General features: G+C 50.1%; 5 protein-coding genes across 5 annotated transcripts; 4 read left to right on the plus strand and 1 right to left on the minus strand.

The window, feature by feature from the left end:
• Positions 1-115: 115 nt before the first annotated feature.
• BCR38DRAFT_511779 (uncharacterized protein) lies at positions 116-760 on the plus strand (the record flags this gene model as incomplete). Its single annotated transcript, XM_040865035.1, has 2 exons — positions 116-561; positions 708-760. The coding sequence occupies exons 1-2, from the start codon at positions 150-152 to the stop codon at positions 758-760; spliced, it is 465 nt and encodes a 154-aa protein (XP_040717045.1). The 5' UTR covers positions 116-149.
• A 2,528-nt stretch (positions 761-3,288) lies between these two features.
• Positions 3,289-6,890, plus strand: BCR38DRAFT_429188 (uncharacterized protein). The gene is made up of 4 exons (XM_040859949.1): positions 3,289-4,014; positions 4,076-4,472; positions 4,532-5,522; positions 5,589-6,890. The coding sequence occupies exons 1-4, from the start codon at positions 3,366-3,368 to the stop codon at positions 6,684-6,686; spliced, it is 3,135 nt and encodes a 1,044-aa protein (XP_040717046.1). The 5' UTR covers positions 3,289-3,365; the 3' UTR covers positions 6,687-6,890.
• On the minus strand, positions 6,891-9,928 carry BCR38DRAFT_338911 (DNA mismatch repair protein-like protein MutS; the record flags this gene model as incomplete). Its single annotated transcript, XM_040855655.1, has 8 exons — positions 6,891-7,369; positions 7,424-7,847; positions 7,897-8,297; positions 8,347-8,434; positions 8,480-8,749; positions 8,798-8,838; positions 8,889-9,210; positions 9,257-9,928. The coding sequence occupies 8 exons, from the start codon at positions 9,926-9,928 to the stop codon at positions 6,891-6,893; spliced, it is 2,697 nt and encodes an 898-aa protein (XP_040717047.1).
• A 478-nt stretch (positions 9,929-10,406) lies between these two features.
• BCR38DRAFT_389406 (WD repeat-containing protein) lies at positions 10,407-12,720 on the plus strand. Its single transcript, XM_040857545.1, has 3 exons — positions 10,407-11,774; positions 11,833-11,997; positions 12,052-12,720. The coding sequence occupies exons 1-3, from the start codon at positions 10,560-10,562 to the stop codon at positions 12,220-12,222; spliced, it is 1,551 nt and encodes a 516-aa protein (XP_040717048.1). The 5' UTR covers positions 10,407-10,559; the 3' UTR covers positions 12,223-12,720.
• Positions 12,721-15,158: 2,438 nt separating this feature from the next.
• On the plus strand, positions 15,159-18,976 carry BCR38DRAFT_429195 (family 20 glycosyltransferase). Its single transcript, XM_040859950.1, has 3 exons — positions 15,159-15,663; positions 15,734-18,423; positions 18,477-18,976. The coding sequence occupies exons 1-3, from the start codon at positions 15,641-15,643 to the stop codon at positions 18,515-18,517; spliced, it is 2,754 nt and encodes a 917-aa protein (XP_040717049.1). The 5' UTR covers positions 15,159-15,640; the 3' UTR covers positions 18,518-18,976.
• Positions 18,977-19,617: the final 641 nt, after the last annotated feature.

Consider the following 19,617-nt stretch of genomic DNA (forward strand, 5'->3'; position numbering starts at 1 on the left):
CGGGGTAGACGCCCACCCCATTCTCATTAACCAAGGATCCACATCCTGGCAAGATGCGATGGAAGCATGCTCAACGTGGGCCCTTCGTCGCGGTTCACAATGACACGGTTGCTGCTCTGTGTCCACTGCAGACCCAAGCCCTCAGCGGTATGTGGGTTGGCACTACTACCGTCTTCATGCAGTCCAATATAGGTCTAGAACTTAGAGTCGAGCAGTCCAGCAACACAACAATGGTCTATCAGGCCACAAGATGTGGCGGTGCAAGCCACTCCCGCCGTTATCAAAGCGAGAATGAATGTTTGTTGCCGATTGCGGCCATTCGGATCACTGAGCCAAGGTCAAGCCCCGTGGCTTCTGAAACTGGCCAATCAACTACTATACGAGGCCGGAAGGAGGAGGTCCCCAGCCGCCAAGAACGGCTCTTGCGCCCACGGGGACCAGTCAAAGGCGAGCACGAGGATACCGATATTTGTCACATAGTTGAGAACGGTACTGTCACGGGATTTCAAGTGCAAAGTGAAGGACGAGAGTGCTCAAGCGAAACAAGCTGCCAGTCACCAGGTAGGTACCAATAGCGTAGTATAGGGGACTCAATAACGACAAGTTAATCGCTGCCCTCTCTAAAAGAAGAGGGGTCACAGCAGCCTAGTTATACATTTCCGACCCCTGTCCAGGCCAAGCCACTGTGGCTTGTTTGCATCTGACAGGTACTACCGCCATTGCCACAATTACCGCAGCCCGCTACCATCGATCATGGTAACGACCCATCGTATGGTTGTAAGCACGCTCCAAGTGTCGGTGCCCCAAGTATGTGCATTACCATGTGGAAGAACATAATCTGCCTTCACATCTTGGGCAAAGTTCAAGTTCAGCGTCCGTGAACCGGCCCAGACCGGGTGTAGAAACGATGTCAGAGAGCACTGCGGGTTGTCTGGTAGGGACCAAGGTATATTAATCTTATCTGCTCTTAATTTTGGCTGTCTTATTATTTGCACACTTTCTTATGACAAACAAATACAAATAAAAGAAGAACATACGAGCTTTTTGCCAGAAAAGAATTACCGTGAAGTATTTGAAAGGAGTAGCTGTGGTTCCAACGCCCGGTCTATACATTATGTGTGTACTGTTCTCCTCGTCTTTGGCACTCAAAGCTTCACCCGCTTTTTGGAAACTTGGCGATGTTGCCTCTAATATGCTGTGTTTGCCACTGTCTCCTGGAAAAATAAATATCCCCAAACGACAGACGAGTCCTAGGTGTCCCTCGCTGCTATCACACGCAAGTAGCTTTGTTCGTCCCTACGGCTCGCTCCCACCCTCGCCCTCGCTCTTGCTCTTGTCCTTAATAGCCGTTTTTGTTTTCGTATCATGCTTTATGCCTTTGCCCTTCGATCTATCTTCGGTCTGCATATCGCGTGCTACCTTCCGGCAAATTTCTGCTGCTATCAGGCCGAAAAAACTGAATTTCCTGATACTGCATTCATGTCAGATTGGCATGAAATTCCCTGAAAGTGCTACTTCAAAGAGTCCAGAGGCGAAAAGACCTACCGGCACTCACAATTCTTCCTCTTGCTTCGGACGTCTATTCATCTTGGTGTGGCTTGGTTATTTCAACCTCGAGGTTTGAGTCTCAGTTCGTCTACGGCATATACTAGCCAAGACACTAGAACGTGACCGAAGTCAAAATTCTTTGCGGATTTATGGTTTTGGCTGTTGCTTGGTACTGATGGTGAATCCTTTGCCGCGAGCTTGTGTGACGAGTGTGCTATTCTAGTTGCCGGTGATAAATCGTTGATACTCTCTTATATTCACCCTTTTCCGGCGAAAGTTTAGTAACGGCCAGGGCCACTTCAGTTACAGTGCCTTATAAATATAGTATAAGCAACATGCTTCTGCGTCTAAATACCCTAAATATCCTAAATATAGCTGGCACGCAACTGCTGGCTGCTGGACTGTATATTACCCAATATGACCACAATTGTCTGAGCGGCGTCTCATTCAACTTTGGGTGTCTTAAGGGTCCGACACTCTGAGAACCGTCACGTACGTATGAGGTATATCATATTCTAAGTTTAGCATGTGACTAGCGCTCCTGTTCTAAAGTTCCAATCCCGGATTGCTTCAAATTTGTGGGATCTGCAGCCCGAGCCATGTCCTTCATCTGCTCCTCAGCCCCATCATCAAAGATGCCAAGCCTCGAGACAGCCTGCAGATTGAATCGCTAGTTGCTCAAACACATCAGTCGGTAATTGTCTAGTCCGTGGCACGCTCTTCGGCAGCACCACCGTCCGACGTCCAATACCCGATGAGTACAGCAATAAGACAAAATCGAAGCCAGTCTGCTTGCTAAGTGGCGCAGCCTGCAGAACTCGAACAGGCCTTTCCGCTGCAGAGTTCTGAGTCGATGGGGAATTATGTATCACTTGGGTTGAATGCTCTGGTAGCAGATCATCAGAAGAGGGCTCAAATGCTTGGGAAATTTTGGGGCTTACACGGGCCAGTGGATCAGAAAGAATCAACGTACTCGGTTCCGAGATGCTTCAACGTCTTGTACAAACCAACCCCAACATCTTCAGGCTTGTGTTTGGCATTCCATTGGTAAGTAATATTCCCAAGCGTGGCACCACTGTTTCGAATGCCCTCGCCAACTTCGGCTTCGTTGCGGTAGATTGCTGCACAGTCCAGATGGCGATAGCCAGCTTTCAGAGTTTGCTCCAGGGCGACTTTTACTTAGCTAGGTGGTGCCTGTCATGTGCCGAAGCCGACAGCCGTCACTTTTGTGCCTGGGTTGAGCTTAAACCTTGGCAATGTTGTTTCTGGTCAAAGTAAGTTGGGTTAGCTGTATTCAAGTAATTATCTACTTGTTTGCCGTAAGGCGTGGCTCAGTTTGAGCCTGTTGGATAAATATTGATGGCAACCAGTCATCCTTCCAGGATGGTCATTCCCTTTATGTGGAAGTGGAGTGGGCGCGGAATACTCACATAGCGACGTCGGTTTAATTCCCGATTCACTGGGTAAGAACAGTGCCCGTGGAAGTGAGGTCTTCTCGCTTTCCGTCTTGTGCTTTCCCGCAGCCCAAGTAGACAGGCGTGCATATTTCCGTCTCCGCATGTGGTCGCCACTTCGCAATTTGCCGGGGACGTGTTGCTTTTCCATTGTCATCTCCCTAGCCGACTTATATACACTCCGCACCAACAATGAGGGGTCCGCATAGCCGACAGCAGGGATTCCGCATATTGTCTATCCGCTCGGAAAAGGTGCCAACCACGTTCATGGCGACACCGTCCTTTATAACTACCGCGCATTACTCGCGTGTGCCTTTGAATTGCCATAGAGTTCTGCAAATAACTATCAGACCATTCGGCAAAATGTTGGCCTCAGTTGGAATATCCAGCGCTTCGGGCGCTGTTCCCAGCGACACTCCAGTCGCTCCGTTGCAACCACAAAAAGACGTCGCCACAGAATCAGACGATGATTCGAATCTGCAGACTGTGGACGACTTGGTTCGAAAGCGAGCTCGAACCAACTCTCACGATATCATTGTCTCCTATCCTTCTTCTGGCATTGAATATGTCGACTATACCATGCAGCAACTGGACGTCTTTGCGTACAGAGCTGCCATACACTACCAACAATTCATACCAACTCGGTCATCTTCGGAAGAAAAACCAACTGTTGTGGCTCTCTTGGGGCCGTCCAACTTCGAGTACTTGGTCACAATGCTGGCCTTGACAAAACTCGGACACACCATTTTATTCTTGTCAACACGACTCTCTCAGGCGGCAATCGAATCGCTGATGTCCGTGACTGGAACTAAATATCTCCTGGCCGATTCCAGGTATCTTGAAGTTGCCAGTGAGAGTACACAGGGAGATCTGTCTCACATCCAGATCCATCGCATTGCATCCAAGGGAGTCTTTGACTTCCCGGTCGAAGTCCATGCCGACACAAGACTGGACTCCGCTCTTGACCACAATGTGGAAGCAAACAACTACATTTACATAATCCACTCAAGTGGTAAGTCTTTGACCTGCTGCTATTCCACTGTTCGCTCAAACACGACTAATTTGGTACCCAGGATCAACGGGTCTGCCCAAGCCCATCTATCAGCAACAAAAGGCAGCACTGTCCAACTACGCCGTCAGCATGGAGATGAAGGCATTCATTACCTTGCCCCTTTACCACAATCACGGTATCTGCAACTTGTACAGAGCCATCTACGCAAAGAAGGCCATTCACATGTACAGCGCAGACCTTCCCCTGACCCAACAGCATCTGACTGCCGTGATGCAACAACATAAATTCGAGATCTTCTACGGTGTGCCATACGCCCTGAAGCTCCTCTCCGAGACAGAGAGGGGCATTGAGCTTCTGAGGCAGCTAAAGGTCGTCATGTACGGTGGCTCCCCATGCCCTGACGAGCTCGGCGACCTCTTGGTAGGGAAAGGGATCAATCTTATTGGCCATTATGGAGCGTAAGTTCCATTCACTTCCATCGATTTTATCGAAGCTCGGCTAGCTCATATTGCGGCAGGACTGAGGTGGGACAACTCATGACTTCGTTCCGGCCACCAGGGGATATGGCGTGGAACTACGTCCGAGAAAACGATAGAGTTTCCCCGTTTCTGAAATGGGTTCCCCGGGGTCCGAAATTGTTCGAATGCTGCGTCGTCGATGGATGGCCGTCCAAGGTTGCCTCCAACCAGCCCGACGGCTCGTACTCGACCAAGGATCTCTTTGAGCCCCATCCCAAGATTCCTCGCGCCTGGAAGTACATCGCCAGAATGGACGACACCATCGTCCTGGTAAATGGCGAAAAGACTAACCCGGTTCAAATGGAAGGGCGGATACGCTCCAACAACGCCGTTGCCGAAGCCGTCATTTTTGGAACCGGACGTCCCTATCTCGGTGTCCTTATCATCCCCTCTGAGTCCACTGCCGGAAAGTCCAACGAGGAAATTGTGGAATTGCTATGGCCTACGATAGATTCTTCTGGTCCCGCTGAAGCATACGCTCGCATCTCCAAGAACATGATCCGAATCCTCCCGCGGAACGTCGACTACCCAAGAACCGACAAGGGCAGCTTCATTCGGCAGGCGTTCTACAAGCAATTCGCATCCGATATTGAGGCAGCGTATGATGCCGCAGACACATGCCAAGGTGGATCGCTTAAGGCGTTGACCGTCCAAGAGATTCGTCAATACCTCCGCGAAACTCTGCTCAAGTCGCTTGTCCGGGCATCGAATGTCGCTGATGACGCAGACTTCTTCTCTCTAGGATTAGACTCGCTTCAGGCTATTCAGCTGCGAAGCGAGATCTTGAAGACGGTGGATACGAGGGGCCAGAAGCTCGGGCAGAACGTGGTCTTCGACTACCCTTCCATCGCCAAGCTGAGCAATTACCTGTTCAAGCTCGCCACCGGAAGTGAGGACGTAAAGACCAGATGCGTCGAGGACGAGATGACTGAGATGATCGCCAAATACGGGGAATTTTCCCCAAGGCCATCACGCTTGCCGTCGTCGGTGGTACGTCTCTTGAAACCTCACCCCTCCTTAACCAAAAGTCAAAACGACTAACCCCTAACCCCTCAGGTCGTCACCGGAACCACCGGCTCCTTGGGTGCCCACGTCGCCGCTCGCGTAGCCTCCGACCCGACCGTATCCCGCGTCTACTGCCTCGTCCGCGCCAAAGACCAAACTGACGCCCTCCGCCGCGTTCACGACTCCCTACAAAATCGCCGTGTCTACGAGACTCTGCCCCCCGGCGCACAGCACAAGATCATCCCCCTTATCTCCGACTTCTCCAACGCCCACCTTGGCCTTTCACAATCCGTCTACAGCGAAGTGACTTCAAGCCTCCGCAGCGTTATCCACTGCGCCTGGGCCGTAAACTTCAACCTGACCGTGTCAAGCTTCGAGCGCGACTGCATCGCGGGCGTCAAGAACCTGCTGGACCTCTGCCTTGCGGCCGAAGGCCCAGTCCCGGCCAGTTTCGACTACTGCTCCTCCGTCAGCTCTGTGGCACGGGCGCCAAGCCCCGTCCCTGAAAGGATTCCAGACCTCGAGTGGGCCCAGGGCATGGGCTACGCGCAGTCCAAGTCCGTGTCAGAGTACCTGTGCCACCTGGCTGCCAAAAAGACGGGGATGCGTGTCCGCGTGCTGAGGGTCGGACAGATTGTCGCTGATACTCGGACGGGCATCTGGAATCCCACCGAGGCCATCACGATGATGATGCAGAGCGCGCTCACCATTGGGGCTTTGCCGAAGCTGCAGGAGACGCCCTCGTGGCTGCCCGTCGACACCGTCGCCCAGGCCATCAAGGAGATTGCGCTTTCTGATACAGGTTCGATCTTCGCCAATGTGACGAACCACCGCCTGTTCCGTTGGACTGAAGACTTACTGCCCATGCTCCGGAACGCGGGCTTGGAGTTCGATGAGGTTGAGCCCAAGGAGTGGGTGCATCGACTGCGCGGGTCGGAGCCGGATCCCGAAAAGAACCCGCCTATTAAGTTGGTTGACTTCTTTGCTTCGAAGTACGACAAGGATCAGATCAACCCTTCGAGAACTTATGTCACCGAGACGGCGCGCTCGCTGTCTCCGGCGCTGGAAAATGCGCCTGTATTGAATCAGGAGCTAGTTGACAAGTTTGTGCAGCATTTCTTAGCCACTGCTTGGAAGAGAGATAACTGAAGACAATAGCGAGCATTGCGTAAACATGCATGTTTCTCGGTAGAGTAGAGTAGAGTATGATTTGTAGCTTAATTAGCATGAGCCAACTGGACACAGCAAACTAGCATGATCGTGGATGTTGTATGTAGATAGTCGAAAGTCATTTTGCAACCAAAAGCTCGTAATATACCCTTAATGTGATCTTCCCCGAATATGGCGAGCGGTTCACGACTCCAGCAACGATGCAGTTCCCACAGTCTCAACACTCCCCTCCCTCTCCCTAACACTCTCTACCCTCCCCCCCTTTTCAATATCGTCCATTCTCGCTACAAACTCCGCTTGAAGTCTCCTTAAGTAGCTTCCTAGCGCTGCATCATCCATATCTGAATCCCGCAATTGATTTAGAGTTTCGTGCAGGCTCAGCATGAGCTTTCGCCTGGCTCGTAGCTTTGCGGATTGCGAGCTTTGCTTCCTGTGCTCAATCTGCTGTTTCAGCGTCTTCGACACCGCCTCCGCTAGTTGCATGAAGGAGGCAGGAAATCCGATGACGCGAGCGAGATTTAGACCGTAGTACTCCTCTTCGATCGGTCCCGAGTTGATCTTGTAAAGCATCGTCATCTTCGGGGTTTCTCCATCTTGTGGTTCCGTAATATTTGTGGCCAAATGGAGGTTCAGAACTCCAGGGCGGCTCCCAAGGACTTTGGCTATGGTACGGGTCAGTGCAGCTCCATAAAAAATTGGTCTCGGTATAAACTAACCCAGTTGGTTGAAGTGTGTTACAAACCAAACCAAAGAATTGCTCTGAATGAGTGCCTCGGACATGGCAAGAGCGATGGCAAGACCGTCCCTGGTGCTGGTAGCACGGCCTAGTTCATCAACAATGACGAGACTTTTCGCATTGATATTTCGCAAGATAAATGCCATCTCTCGCATCTCCACCGAGAAGGTTGACATGTTCGCTTCGATATTGTCATCTGTAGACAAGCGGATGAAAAGCTGCTCAATGATTGGGAAAGCGGCATACTCGGCCGGTACGAAGCACCCAATCTGTGCCATGACTTGCAAAAGAGCAATCATCCTGATGTATGTACTCTTACCGCTCATATTACAGCCCGTGATAATCTGGAATCGATGCTGTTCACTGGCATATACGTCGTTGGATATGAACCGATCGGGCATCATCTAGAATACGTCAGCTCCAATCGAAATTTACTCAAGGTTCAGACCTCACCGCTTCACAGATTGGATGACGGGCTGATTTTAGTGCCAAAGTGTCCCCGAGTTCAGGTCGAACGTAGTCTTTGGCTGTCGTAGAATGGCCAAAAGCAGCAATCATATCCAGCAGGGCAAGACCTTCACAGACTCGGAAAAGAGTTACAATATGACCTCGGATAGCATTCAAAAGTTCCTGTACAACCTTGTCACTCAGCATCACCGCCTCGTTGTGGGAATCAGTGATGCGATTGTTAAGCTGCACAAGGACCAGAGTCTGACACTCGAAATGTTCGCCGTTGCGAACTTGATTGATAAGTACGTCTGGGATGCCCCGGCCCTTAAATTCAGAGGTTCTGGTTCGCAGCCAGTATTGACGGTTTCGATCGTATCTGATGTCGAACACCATGTCGTACTCTTCTATAATTCCGTTAGGTCACGAAACGCTTTGATATATGAACACACGTACCATTTATATCATTCACATGTTGATGTACGTCGTCTGTGCCTTCTTTGTATGTCTGTCGAGCGACATCCAGCATTCCATGGACTCCAGACTGTAGGTTTGTCAGGGGTCATCCATATTGGAGTTGCTGACTCACCTTTACAGCGTATGTCCTCTGATTTCGCAGATCTAGCGGCCTGTTGACATAGGTAACATCCTCATTGATCGTACCAGCAATCAGATCTGAAATTGGTTGAACGAGCTCAGGGCGACATATTTGACGGATTCTCTGGAGAAGATCTGTCCGGGCGGCACCAAGCGCTTCATACAAAGCGGGGACGGCCGAAATGAAAGCTTTGATTTCGAGAACGTGGTTGATTGCCTGCTCTGACTCGTATATTGACGCTTGGTCAGGTACGATCACAAGCTTCATAATATTAGCGAGGACTAGTAAACACAGTTCCCAGGCTCATACTTGTGTCAGCAGTTTTTCAGCATCGGTAAATCCTTTCAGAGCTGTAGAGAGTTAGGACACAATAAGATTTGATATGTACTGGCTGCCTGACCTTTTCTGATCTCGAAGAACATGTCCTCTTTCGTGGTCAACTCGTCCAGAGCATCAAACCGAGGATTCAGGGTATGATCAATCTGTGTTGAAGGCTGAAGAATGTTGCTTCGCAGCATTCGCGACCCCATGGGGGTCAGCGTCTCGTTAAGAAGTCCGAAGAGGCAGTTCCTAGACTTCGCATTGTGCAAGTTCTGGATGAGTTCCAACGAGTGAATGGTTGAAATATCGATTAGCATAGAGTTCTCGGAGGGCTGATACTTTATACGAAGCGAATGGGAGATGACTGTCAGATGGCATGCGAGTTCCATGTATTTGATTGCCTGATACAGTGAGATGCATCCCGTAGAGTAAGAGAACTATACCTACCGCAGCAAAGGAACAAGTTGCGTAGAAATTGCCCTGGATTGCAACCTTGATGGCATCGAGGTCCTCCCTGAAAGCGAGGGTCTGCATAAAATCCAACCCAGCCATCTCAGACCAATACTTACGGTCAAGTGCCTCAATAGGGGTACCGTGGAGTTCCTCTTCAAGGATAGACAGGAGGGTCGACTTGGGGTTCGGTGGGAAAGTAGTGTTGACCATAAGAATAACCGAAGGATCGTAGACCTGAATCTTGTGCACCGTTTTGACGTAAAATTGAGAATCACAAATCTGGCTGAGTACTGCTTCGTTTGTAGTTGCATTCACAAAGGCTAGCCCGACTGACGGTGAGACCCCTCGAGCCTCACTGATAGCGCATATGATCTGGTGTCCATCCGAGCCCCAGAGGGAAGACGCCGCACGCGATTTGATTCCAGACGCGCTGCTCGTATTTCGGCATAGACTTGATGGATAGGAGGAGCTTGTAGCCGAGCGACTCCTAGAATAGGAGTAAGAAGTGGACTGGCTTGCAGATGATTGCGGTCTACGTTGTCTAAGGGATGGATGAGGTGTAGATGTCGACGTCCGAGCTAATGAATTTGGCGGCCTTCGAGCACCATCTAAGGAACGAGAAGACGTCAGGTTCTTCTTTTCTGCAGGCCTCGGTGGCAGTGGCATAGCTCGTGATGCTGACAATCTACTGGATGCTCTTGAAGGTCTCGGTGGTGGAGGCATGGAATAAGATGCGCCAGGCGGCGGTGACATAGACGACATATTGAAGAATATAAGTTCGACGCCTCAACAGTTTTGCAATGAAAGCAAGTAAAATGAGTTGAACCGAATGATAACAGGGGTGAGTGAGAGAGGATCGGGAAAGAATGACATTGAAGAAGACAGTCGGGCATTCGACAGTAAAAAATCAGTAGTGCCGGCGAGAATGTGATTTTTAAAGAGTGTATGGAACAGCTTAGATGGACCAGAATGAAGCTGATATAAATGAGTCTCGAAAATTGATTTCACCTTTTAGGCAGTCACAACTTATAAGTCTCTTGCTTGGCCGCCCATTGGTGCCTTGATTTGTGGAGTAAGTACCCTGTAAAAGTACGGGCTGCCAAGGATTAGTTACCCGTCCCTCCCACCGATAAGATAAGCAGTTGGGAGATTTTTCTGAAGAACGTCTTCGCGATGTTCCCCGCCAAGGTAGAGAAGAAAGCATCCGGTGGACATTGATCTGTTGGGCTGACACTTTGTTCCGTAACTGAACTTCGCCCATACTTTTGGTGAGCTGAGATTCCAGCCAGAATTCACGATGGCGACAGTAATACCTCCACCCAACAAGCGACAAAAGCGCGAGCAACTAGAACGTACTCAAGTCCATCAAGATGTCCATGCCACGGCGCTCGAAGCTGGATCATTCCGAGTCCGATTTATCGACAACGAACAAAACCAATTGGCTGAAGTTGTCGAAATTCCGCTAGGCGATGCAAGCGAAAAGAATGTCAGCCTGTTACTCAACACACTCCTGGGCCGTGACCGCGAAGATTTCACTCCTTACCGCTTCCGAATCCACGTTCCCTCCTCGGACACGATAATAGACACGTACCCGACTCCCGCAGAGTTTATGTCTATCCTTCGAAAGCATGGCGTCAACAATCCGTTCGAAACCACCCTTACCCTTTCGGCAGAGCCCCAGGCGGTCTTCAAAGTCCAAGCAGTAACACGGATGTCGCATAAGATACCCGGGCATGGCGAAGCTATACTTGCGGCGCAATTTTCTCCGAGGTCGAGCAGTCGCCTTGCCACAGGGTCGGGTGATAATACGGCGAGAATCTGGGACACGGATACTGGAACCCCGAAGTATACCCTAGCAGGTCACACTGGCTGGGTGCTGGCCGTAGCATATAGCGGAGATGGCAATAGACTGGCGACTGGCAGCATGGACAAGACCGTGCGCATGTGGGACGCAGATACCGGCAAGGCGGTTGGTCGCCCATTCACAGGTCACTCCAAGTGGGTAACAAGTATAGCTTGGCAGCCCTTCCACCTCTGGGAAGATGAGACACCAAGGCTGGCGAGCGCAAGCAAAGATGGTACGGTCAGGATATGGATCGTCAACACCGGACGGATAGAGCACGTCTTATCAGGACACAAGGGAAATGTTTCTTGCGTGAAATGGGGCGGAACGGGACTCATATACACCGGAAGTCATGACAAAACCGTGAAAGTGTGGAATGCAGTGGATGGTACCCTGGCTCGAACCTTGTCCGCACACGCTCATTGGATCAACCATCTTGCGCTCTCTACAGATTTTGTTCTTAGAACGGCTTATCATGATCACACGAGGAACGTGCCTCACACAATCGAAGCTCAGCGGGCAAAGGCGAAAGAGCGATTTGAGAAGGCTGCTACGAGGCAAGGTAAAGTTGTGGAACGTCTCGTCACTGCTAGTGATGATTTTACTATGCATCTATGGGACCCAGAGCAGACAAAGCCTCTAGCGAGAATGCTAGGGCATCAGAAACAGGTGAAGCAAATGTTCCGCATCTCATGCTATAGCTGTTGCTAACGTGTTGTTAATACAGGTCAACCATGTCACATTCAGTCCAGACGGCACTCTCATCGCCAGTGCCTCATGGGACAATTCAACGAAGCTGTGGAGTTCTCGAGATGGGAAGTTCATTAATACCCTTCGGGGTCATGTTGGCCCTGTTTATATCTCAGCATTTTCTGCGGACTCTCGATTGTTGGTAAGTTGGCGACGGTCTTCTGTCGCGAAACTAGGCCCTGATATATTAGTTTAGGTCACCGCATCCAAGGACACAACCCTCAAAGTGTGGAGTATGGCGACGTGCAAACTAGCGAAAGATCTTCCTGGACATGATGACGAGGTATACGCTGTAGACTGGAGCCCGGACGGTAAAAAGGTAGGCTCTGGCGGAAAGGACAAGGCTGTTCGTTTGTGGATGAATTGAGATGGTTCGAGCGTATTTCTGCGGTAGACCTCGCAGATTTGTTTAGGGCACATCTACTTCTCTAACTGGGTAATTGGTCACGCTTTGAACTGGAGACTATCGCCCCTGAGATTCTGTTTGGTCTGCTCACGACGGATTGGCTGGTTGCATGGTATGGGGTTGCATTATTATGATGCCATGCAGCGTGAGATTTCTTGGGATACTATGAACACTCAGAGAAGGTCGAATGTCTGAAGACATTACGGCATGGCACTGTGGGATACAAGTCCAAAAGGAAGATATGTTGTAACACGAAGGCAGCTCGTCAGAGTGTAGATGGCTCTCAAGACAGGCATCAGTGATCGCGGGGAGATAATGCATGCCCTAGACTCGAAGCTATAGCAATACACGAGAATGCCAATGGTGACGGATAGAAGAAGTTGCCCAACATTTCAGGCCTTGTCTCAAACCGTAATATGCCAAATCACTCATGCCCTTGTATGCACACCAATAATACCCGCAATTGAGGTTGGCTCATTGTTTGATATGAGTGAATCGTGAGGCGAACAGACAAGTTATCGGTAGGAATCATCGCTTCATCGAGCAGCTAGTCTATCGGAGCAACCTTGCCGTACAAGACGGACGAATTGGCAGTTATCAAACAGCCTGTATACGAGCCCTTCCTTGTGTTTTCATATACAGCTAAAAATGGAAATTTACCCCGTTCCCCCTCCTGATACACAGTTGCTAGGGTCGAAAAACCTTATTCATTAGTCGGTCCATCATGGTTCAGACTTGCAGTCGACACGTTTGCCAATGATGTTATATTATTGTGTAGTATTGCTGGAGCTTTGACTCCAGACGACCCCGCCGAGCATCCATCCATCGGACGTTTTGCAGACATTACGATGTACTTGTCCTTGCGCCAAGTAAAACACATTAAATATCCTCGGGACTAGTGATGACTATTTCATAAGTTGGTCAAGCCGCGGGCCGGCTCTCGCGATGCCGAATTACCCTTTGCGCCGCCGAGTTTGTGCAAACTAGAAACGCCCCTGTTATCGAATCAACATCAGTTAAGTTCTGATATGATACAACTTAACGGAAGTTCTCGGGTGGTCTGAGCTTGGCATAGTTGTCTGTTTCAGCGCAATCTTGGTTTATCAGCAACAAGATCCTAGTGAACAATCGGCTACACGTTCATATTGTCGATGTATCCTCTTATCATTAACTGTCCAATTGTAATGGTCATACATGACGGATCAAGGAACTCAAATCAGACCGCACACAAAGCTGCGCTGGGCGGCCAAGCAAGCTGGGGGTTCATTTCATCCGAGTTGGGGTGGTCTAGAGTGGTCTTCTTCAAAATGCATCAACTACCCGTACGTAAGTACAACTCTAAACTCATACACTTCTGTGTACGGAGTACATCCATTGATTGGCGCATTATACTTCCCGTAACCAAACGGGCGGTCGCACAATAGGGCATCTCAACTTGCATGCATCTTTAGGTGTTGCTCCTCCAGGCTTGGATTATCTCGATTAGTAGTGTCCAGAGGATTTGATGCTTCCCCTCCCCCGCTGTCTCCACCTGCAAGGAAAGCTCTAGACATTGATCTGGAGTTGACAATGCAGTCTTCGCAACGCATCTAGGTTGGAAGCTTACTTTCGGCTAAAGCCTACTATGCAATCCCGAGGTTGCCATAGATGTGATGAAAAATGGGAGCGGCTTGCGCAATAAGCTCCAGAGTAAATTAGAGAAGCAGCATGCCGTCTGTATAGAACCTATAAAGTTAAGAGTGGAAGGAAGTGGTTGATTGAGAAGGGTATTAACTAGTATGAGCTCGTTGGCCTTCGTGAGATTTGCAATACTACGTAGTGGACAGATTCTGGTTTACCAGATGCCAAGTAGCTGTACTTTTATACCTCAGGTAGCGAACCATTTAGGATGAACATAGTTCACACAATCTGAGACACAAGTTGAGCAGTTAATCGAATGACTGTGAGAGAAGAAGGGCTGAAAGCGATGCCGACTGTACAAATGGGTGGGGATACTGGAAAGTTACGTTCTCAAGGTCGCTATTATTAGTGGGAATTCAATAGAGCACAGGCTGAAGCTCACATTGGACGAGCTTCCAGAGCTCAGGTTTCTACTGTCTAGCGTATTCTAGAAACGTAACCACGTTTATTGGTGGATGGATCCCATTGCGCGCAGGAAAGGGAAGATCCCTGTATCCATGTCGTTCTCTGATGGTCGACCGGCACGCCACAAAATCCCTGTTGGCCACGCCTTGCCAGCCGGGAGCCCGTGTTGGTGTTCCCCTGTCAATCTCGGATCTCTGTCTGATGATTTGACCAGAAATACCAGGGTCTCGGCCGCGCTTTGTCTCGAAGGATCGCGAAAATGACGAAAGTTATTCGGTAGGCTTCTTTTTTCCACTCATGGCTAACACGGCGTAATTTCCCATTGCCTAGGTTATCACAAAGTCTTGTCTGCCAGGCTTTTGCAGGTTCGCCATATCTCCCTTCCTATTGCAACGCAACGTCCTTGACTGCTTGGGGCCAGGTAACATTAACAAGCGCCCAAGTTGCAACTGGGAACGAAAGCACAGCATGTCGGATCGAAGCCTCCGGACGATAACCCTAAGAGTCCATCTCCATATTCCCAGCTTATAGTGGCTGGGCCACTGATGTCAACGTCGATCATTCAGTGCAAGCCGCAACCGACGCTCGCAAAAGTTTGAGAATCAACCCAACTATATAAATTGCAACAGAAACAGCTGAGAACTGTCTGTTACACGGCGGAAACAACCAAAATTACTGCTACTTGTTGTAAGTCGCTGGTTTCACCTAAATCCCAGAACGTGCATGTGGCTGTGATCGACGCTCCCAACTTCCCCTTCCCCTTCCTTAGCGTGGTTCAGCGCAGGACAAACGTCAAAGTACAGGTACAGTCCCACATGCAAGTGCGACACGACAGGGTTACGTCACAAACCCGATGTGCTGGGGCGCTGCTGCATCCATCTGTATTTGCGATGGATTTTTCCTCGACTTTAAGCTTCAACGCTCAAGCTTCCCGACTTCCAGCTGATTTAGCAGTTCTACGTTACTTCATCTCTTTGAATGTGGTTTTACACTATTTTCGCTCAGTGTCAGCCCTCGCCTTGCATGCAACCTGCCGCCCCTCCACCCAGTCGGCCGTTTCATTTCTGCTTGGAAAAAATCCCGTGTTGAACACCCGGCAGCGTCCTCGGCAATTCACGGAAGAAAACGACTACACTTGTCGCGTCCTCCATTGAAGTATTGCACACCATTTGCTACAATCATACAAACTGATTCCGAATACTTCCACTGTGAATCGGCTGGCGCGCTCACCAGTGTCGTCGCGAACTCTGGAGTCATTCTAACATCGAACCGAGTTCCTGCCCCACTGCCCAACATGACCATATTTATAGCTTCACTGTAAGTCCAGCTGCACGACTTGGAATCTAAACCCCGTTTTGTGTCCGTTGCCGTTTCTCACCTTTGTTAGCTTTCTCCCTAAAACAGTATACTTCAAGCTGCCAGACGCTCCACCGAAGGGAGGACGTCTGAACCGTGAGACAACGGGGGCGGGGCCAGTCGCAAAGACGAGACCTTCTCTCGCGGTACGCCCGAGTCTATTTGCGCCTGGTCCGGTCGTGACACCACCCGACACTCCTACCGAAGAAAACAATGTGGTTGTCATCGACGATGGTCCGTTCGCGAATGAGGATGGGGCGCGAATTCAGCTTCCAGGCGACTACAGCAGTAGCGACAGCATTAGTAGCAGCGACAGCAGCATCGACTTTGGTCCTGCAGACAAAGAGTCTCCGAAATGGGGCTCTCGGTCCAATCAGCCCAAATCCAGAGCCAATTCTCCTCCGCCCTCTTCGCTGCTCGAACGCACTAGGATCGTGCAAAAGGCGAAGGAGATGGGCCGTCAGGGTGTGACTCAACCTCGAACCAACAGAAGCGACAGCCATGATAGAGTCTTCGCAAGTGCCAACTGGCGCATTGTGAATGCCGACCAAGGCAATGGTGGTTTGCGTAACGCCGCAGATGCGGCAGCACGTGACGGGTATGAGGAAGAGCACACTTGGATTGGAACCTTGGGCATGCCGACGGACGCCTTGGAGGGCACCCAGCAAAAGGAAGATATACACGACAAACTGTGGACCGAGCACAACATGCTGGCCGTATTCTGCTCCGACAAGGACTTCGATGGCCATTACTCGCACTTCTGCAAGCAGATCCTGTGGCCCGTCTTCCACTACCAGATGCCTGATAACCCCAAAAGCAAGGCTTACGAAGATCACTCATGGCAATTCTACGTCAACGTGAACCAGGCATTCGCAGATAGGATTGTGCAGAACTGGAAACGAGGCGATACTGTGTGGGTCCACGACTACCACCTGCTACTAGTCCCTGGTATGGTTCGAAAGAAGTTACCAGATGCCAAGATTGGACTGTTCCTCCATGTTGCCTTCCCTTCCTCGGAGCTTTTCAGATGTCTAGCTGTCCGAAAGCAGCTCTTGGAGGGCATGCTTGGTGCTAACTTGATTGGGTTCCAAATCCACGAGTACACTCGACACTTTCTCCAGACGTGTAGCCGACTTCTGAGTGTCGAGGCTACCCCAGACGGTATTCAACTGGATGAACGGTTTGTCAATGTCATGAACCACGCTATTGGCATCGATCCTCTCAATCTGAATACCCATCGCGAAGATCAGGAAGTCCGCAAATGGATTAACATCATGAAAGAACGGTATCAAGACAAGAAGATTATCGTCGCCCGCGACAAGCTTGACCACGTCCGTGGCGTGCGGGAAAAGCTGCTCTCCTATGAACTGTTTCTTAACAAGAACCCTGAATGGAGAGACAAGATCGTTCTTATTCAAGTTGCGCTTTCGACAAGCGAGAAAACCGACCTTGATGCGGCCGTCGGTGATATCGTAACAAGAGTCAATTCGTCATGGGCCAGTCTAGCATACCAGCCCCTGGTGTATCTCAAACAGGACATCCCTTACTCACAGTACCTGGCTCTGTTGACCATTGCGGATGCTCTGATGATAACTAGCCAACGCGAGGGTATGAATCTGACATCTCATGAGTTTCTCGTATGCCAAGACGGAAAACATGATGAGAAGAAGCATGGATCACTCATTCTCTCCGAGTTTACCGGTACCTCATCTCTCTTTGGTGGCAATGAACTGTCTATCAATCCTTGGAGTCACAGACAATGCTCTGAAGCCATCAAAAAAGCGATAGAGATGTCGGATGAGGAGAAGGAGTTGCGCTGGGAGAAGCTTCACGGTGCGGTCAAGCATCACACCGGCGGACACTGGTTCGCTGAATTCATGGCACAATTGAATCGAGCCTACGATGAGCAACATCGTCATGATCAGACCTCAGTCCCGCGGTTGAATATGCCAGCCCTCAGCTCTAGATACAGCAAGAGTCAACGACGACTATTCTTCTTGGACCTGGAGGGCACCTTGATCCCCTACAACCCGATGAGTTCGATGATACCTATGAACCCTCAACGAACGCTTGCTGTCCTCAATGACCTGGTTGCCGATGGCCGCAATTCCGTTTACGTCATGTCTGGGCGGCGGCCCGCTGAGTTGGATCGGCTTTTCCGCCTGGTTCCTAATTTGGGCCTCATCGCCGAGAATGGGTGTTTTGTCAAAAATTCGGAGAGTAGTCGATGGACGGAGATTGCTGACCACGAACTGGTGACAGCGTGGAAGGAATCCGTGAAGAACATCTTGCAATACTACCTTGAGAGAACGCCAGGTGCCGAGATCGAGGATCGGCAGTGCTCCCTGGTATTCCACTACAAGAACGCCGAGGACTATGCGAATGCTGAGCGACAGGCCACTGACTGGATTGGCCACATCAATGAGTCTTGCGAGAAGCAACGGGTCCACGCCATGCAGCTGGAGGACTGTGTCGTCGTAGAGCCCATCGACTGGACCAAGGAGACTGCGGCGGTGAAAGTCTACAATGATCTCACGAAAAGTACGACCGCTGCGGACAAAATCGACCCTGTTGATTTTGTGATGGTCATGGGCGATGGACGAGAGGATGAGAAGGTCTTTAAATGGGCGAATGGCCTGGCCGACAAGGCTGAGGTGGTCACAGTCAGCCTTGGCAACCGCAATACCGAAGCATCGGCAACTTTGACCCAAGGAGTCAGCGGTAAGTTGTTCAGACATTCCCCAGGTATATGTCGCGTATTAACTTTGATGCAGGTGTTCTTGTCGCTCTACAGAAACTTGCGAGTCTGTCGTAACGGGCGAGTAAACTGACAATGCCCACGGCGCGTCCCCAGTGTCGATTAACCTCCCAAAATCTCATCTCTTATTCCTCGACGGCATTTCGAATTGAAAATATTCGGCCAACATGCTCCAACAACACTATGGGGTATAGATCGATATGGTACCGACCTCTCACAGCGAACAACAGCCCCCGCTCTTCTTCCTTTTTTCGACGCAGGCGCGTTTTGTTATTATGTACACTTACAAGTACCCCCTCCACGAGAAGCATGCACGGCGTTGGATTGACAACAGCGGGTGTAAGCCTGCATATATATATATTTTTCTGATACCGCGTGTCACTCGCGTTGGTTGTTTCACGAGTCATGAATAGAAGTAGTCAATGTTAGCATTTTCATACCTACGTTTCGACTGTTGAGGCTGAGGTGCTCACGCTTCCTCGGATGGCTATACTGCCAGTACTGTGCTCATTCGGCCAAAGACCATAATGGTGTTGGACTCTAATTCTTACAATATTTGGAGCATTGCTCTATCGCTCGCCTGTTGATACTGGTGTCGGTTAGATATGCAAATGAATGTGTATTGTTGGGCCAAGATCACCATGTTTCTTCGTGTTAGACAGGCCAACTCTGTCCACAAAGTAAGGTTGTGGGAGCAACTGGTCACGGACATCCGCTATGACTTCGGTACAGGGTGTTCGGGGAGCTGATGGAGGCGCACTTGGAAAATAACTGTACCGTCCCTTATCTCGAAGTATGCATGGTTCTGCGTTCTGCGCTGCTATGCGGTCATTCCTCTCTGTCAAACCTTTTACTGATCATCCTATACATGAGGAGCGAGTTTACCCCAAATTTTGGCCCGCAGTCCGGATCAAGCTGTACTTCTCGGCCAACGAAGATTGCAGCACCCAGATAGCGACTGCTGTCCCGAGGAGGGAGAGAACTATAAGTTCTATTTCAGCTTTACGGTCACCAGAGTGAGCGTGATCGATTGAGCCACTCTGTGATTATCGTTTTGGCAGTTCCGCTTACAACTTGCAGCTTAGTACTACAATTACTTGTTACTAATTGTCGTGATACCAATTCTACATATTAATCAATGCCACAGGGAGACGCGA

Source organism: Pseudomassariella vexata, assembly GCF_002105095.1.
Source record: "Pseudomassariella vexata strain CBS 129021 chromosome Unknown BCR38scaffold_5, whole genome shotgun sequence".
Lineage (NCBI taxonomy): Eukaryota > Fungi > Ascomycota > Sordariomycetes > Amphisphaeriales > Pseudomassariaceae > Pseudomassariella > Pseudomassariella vexata.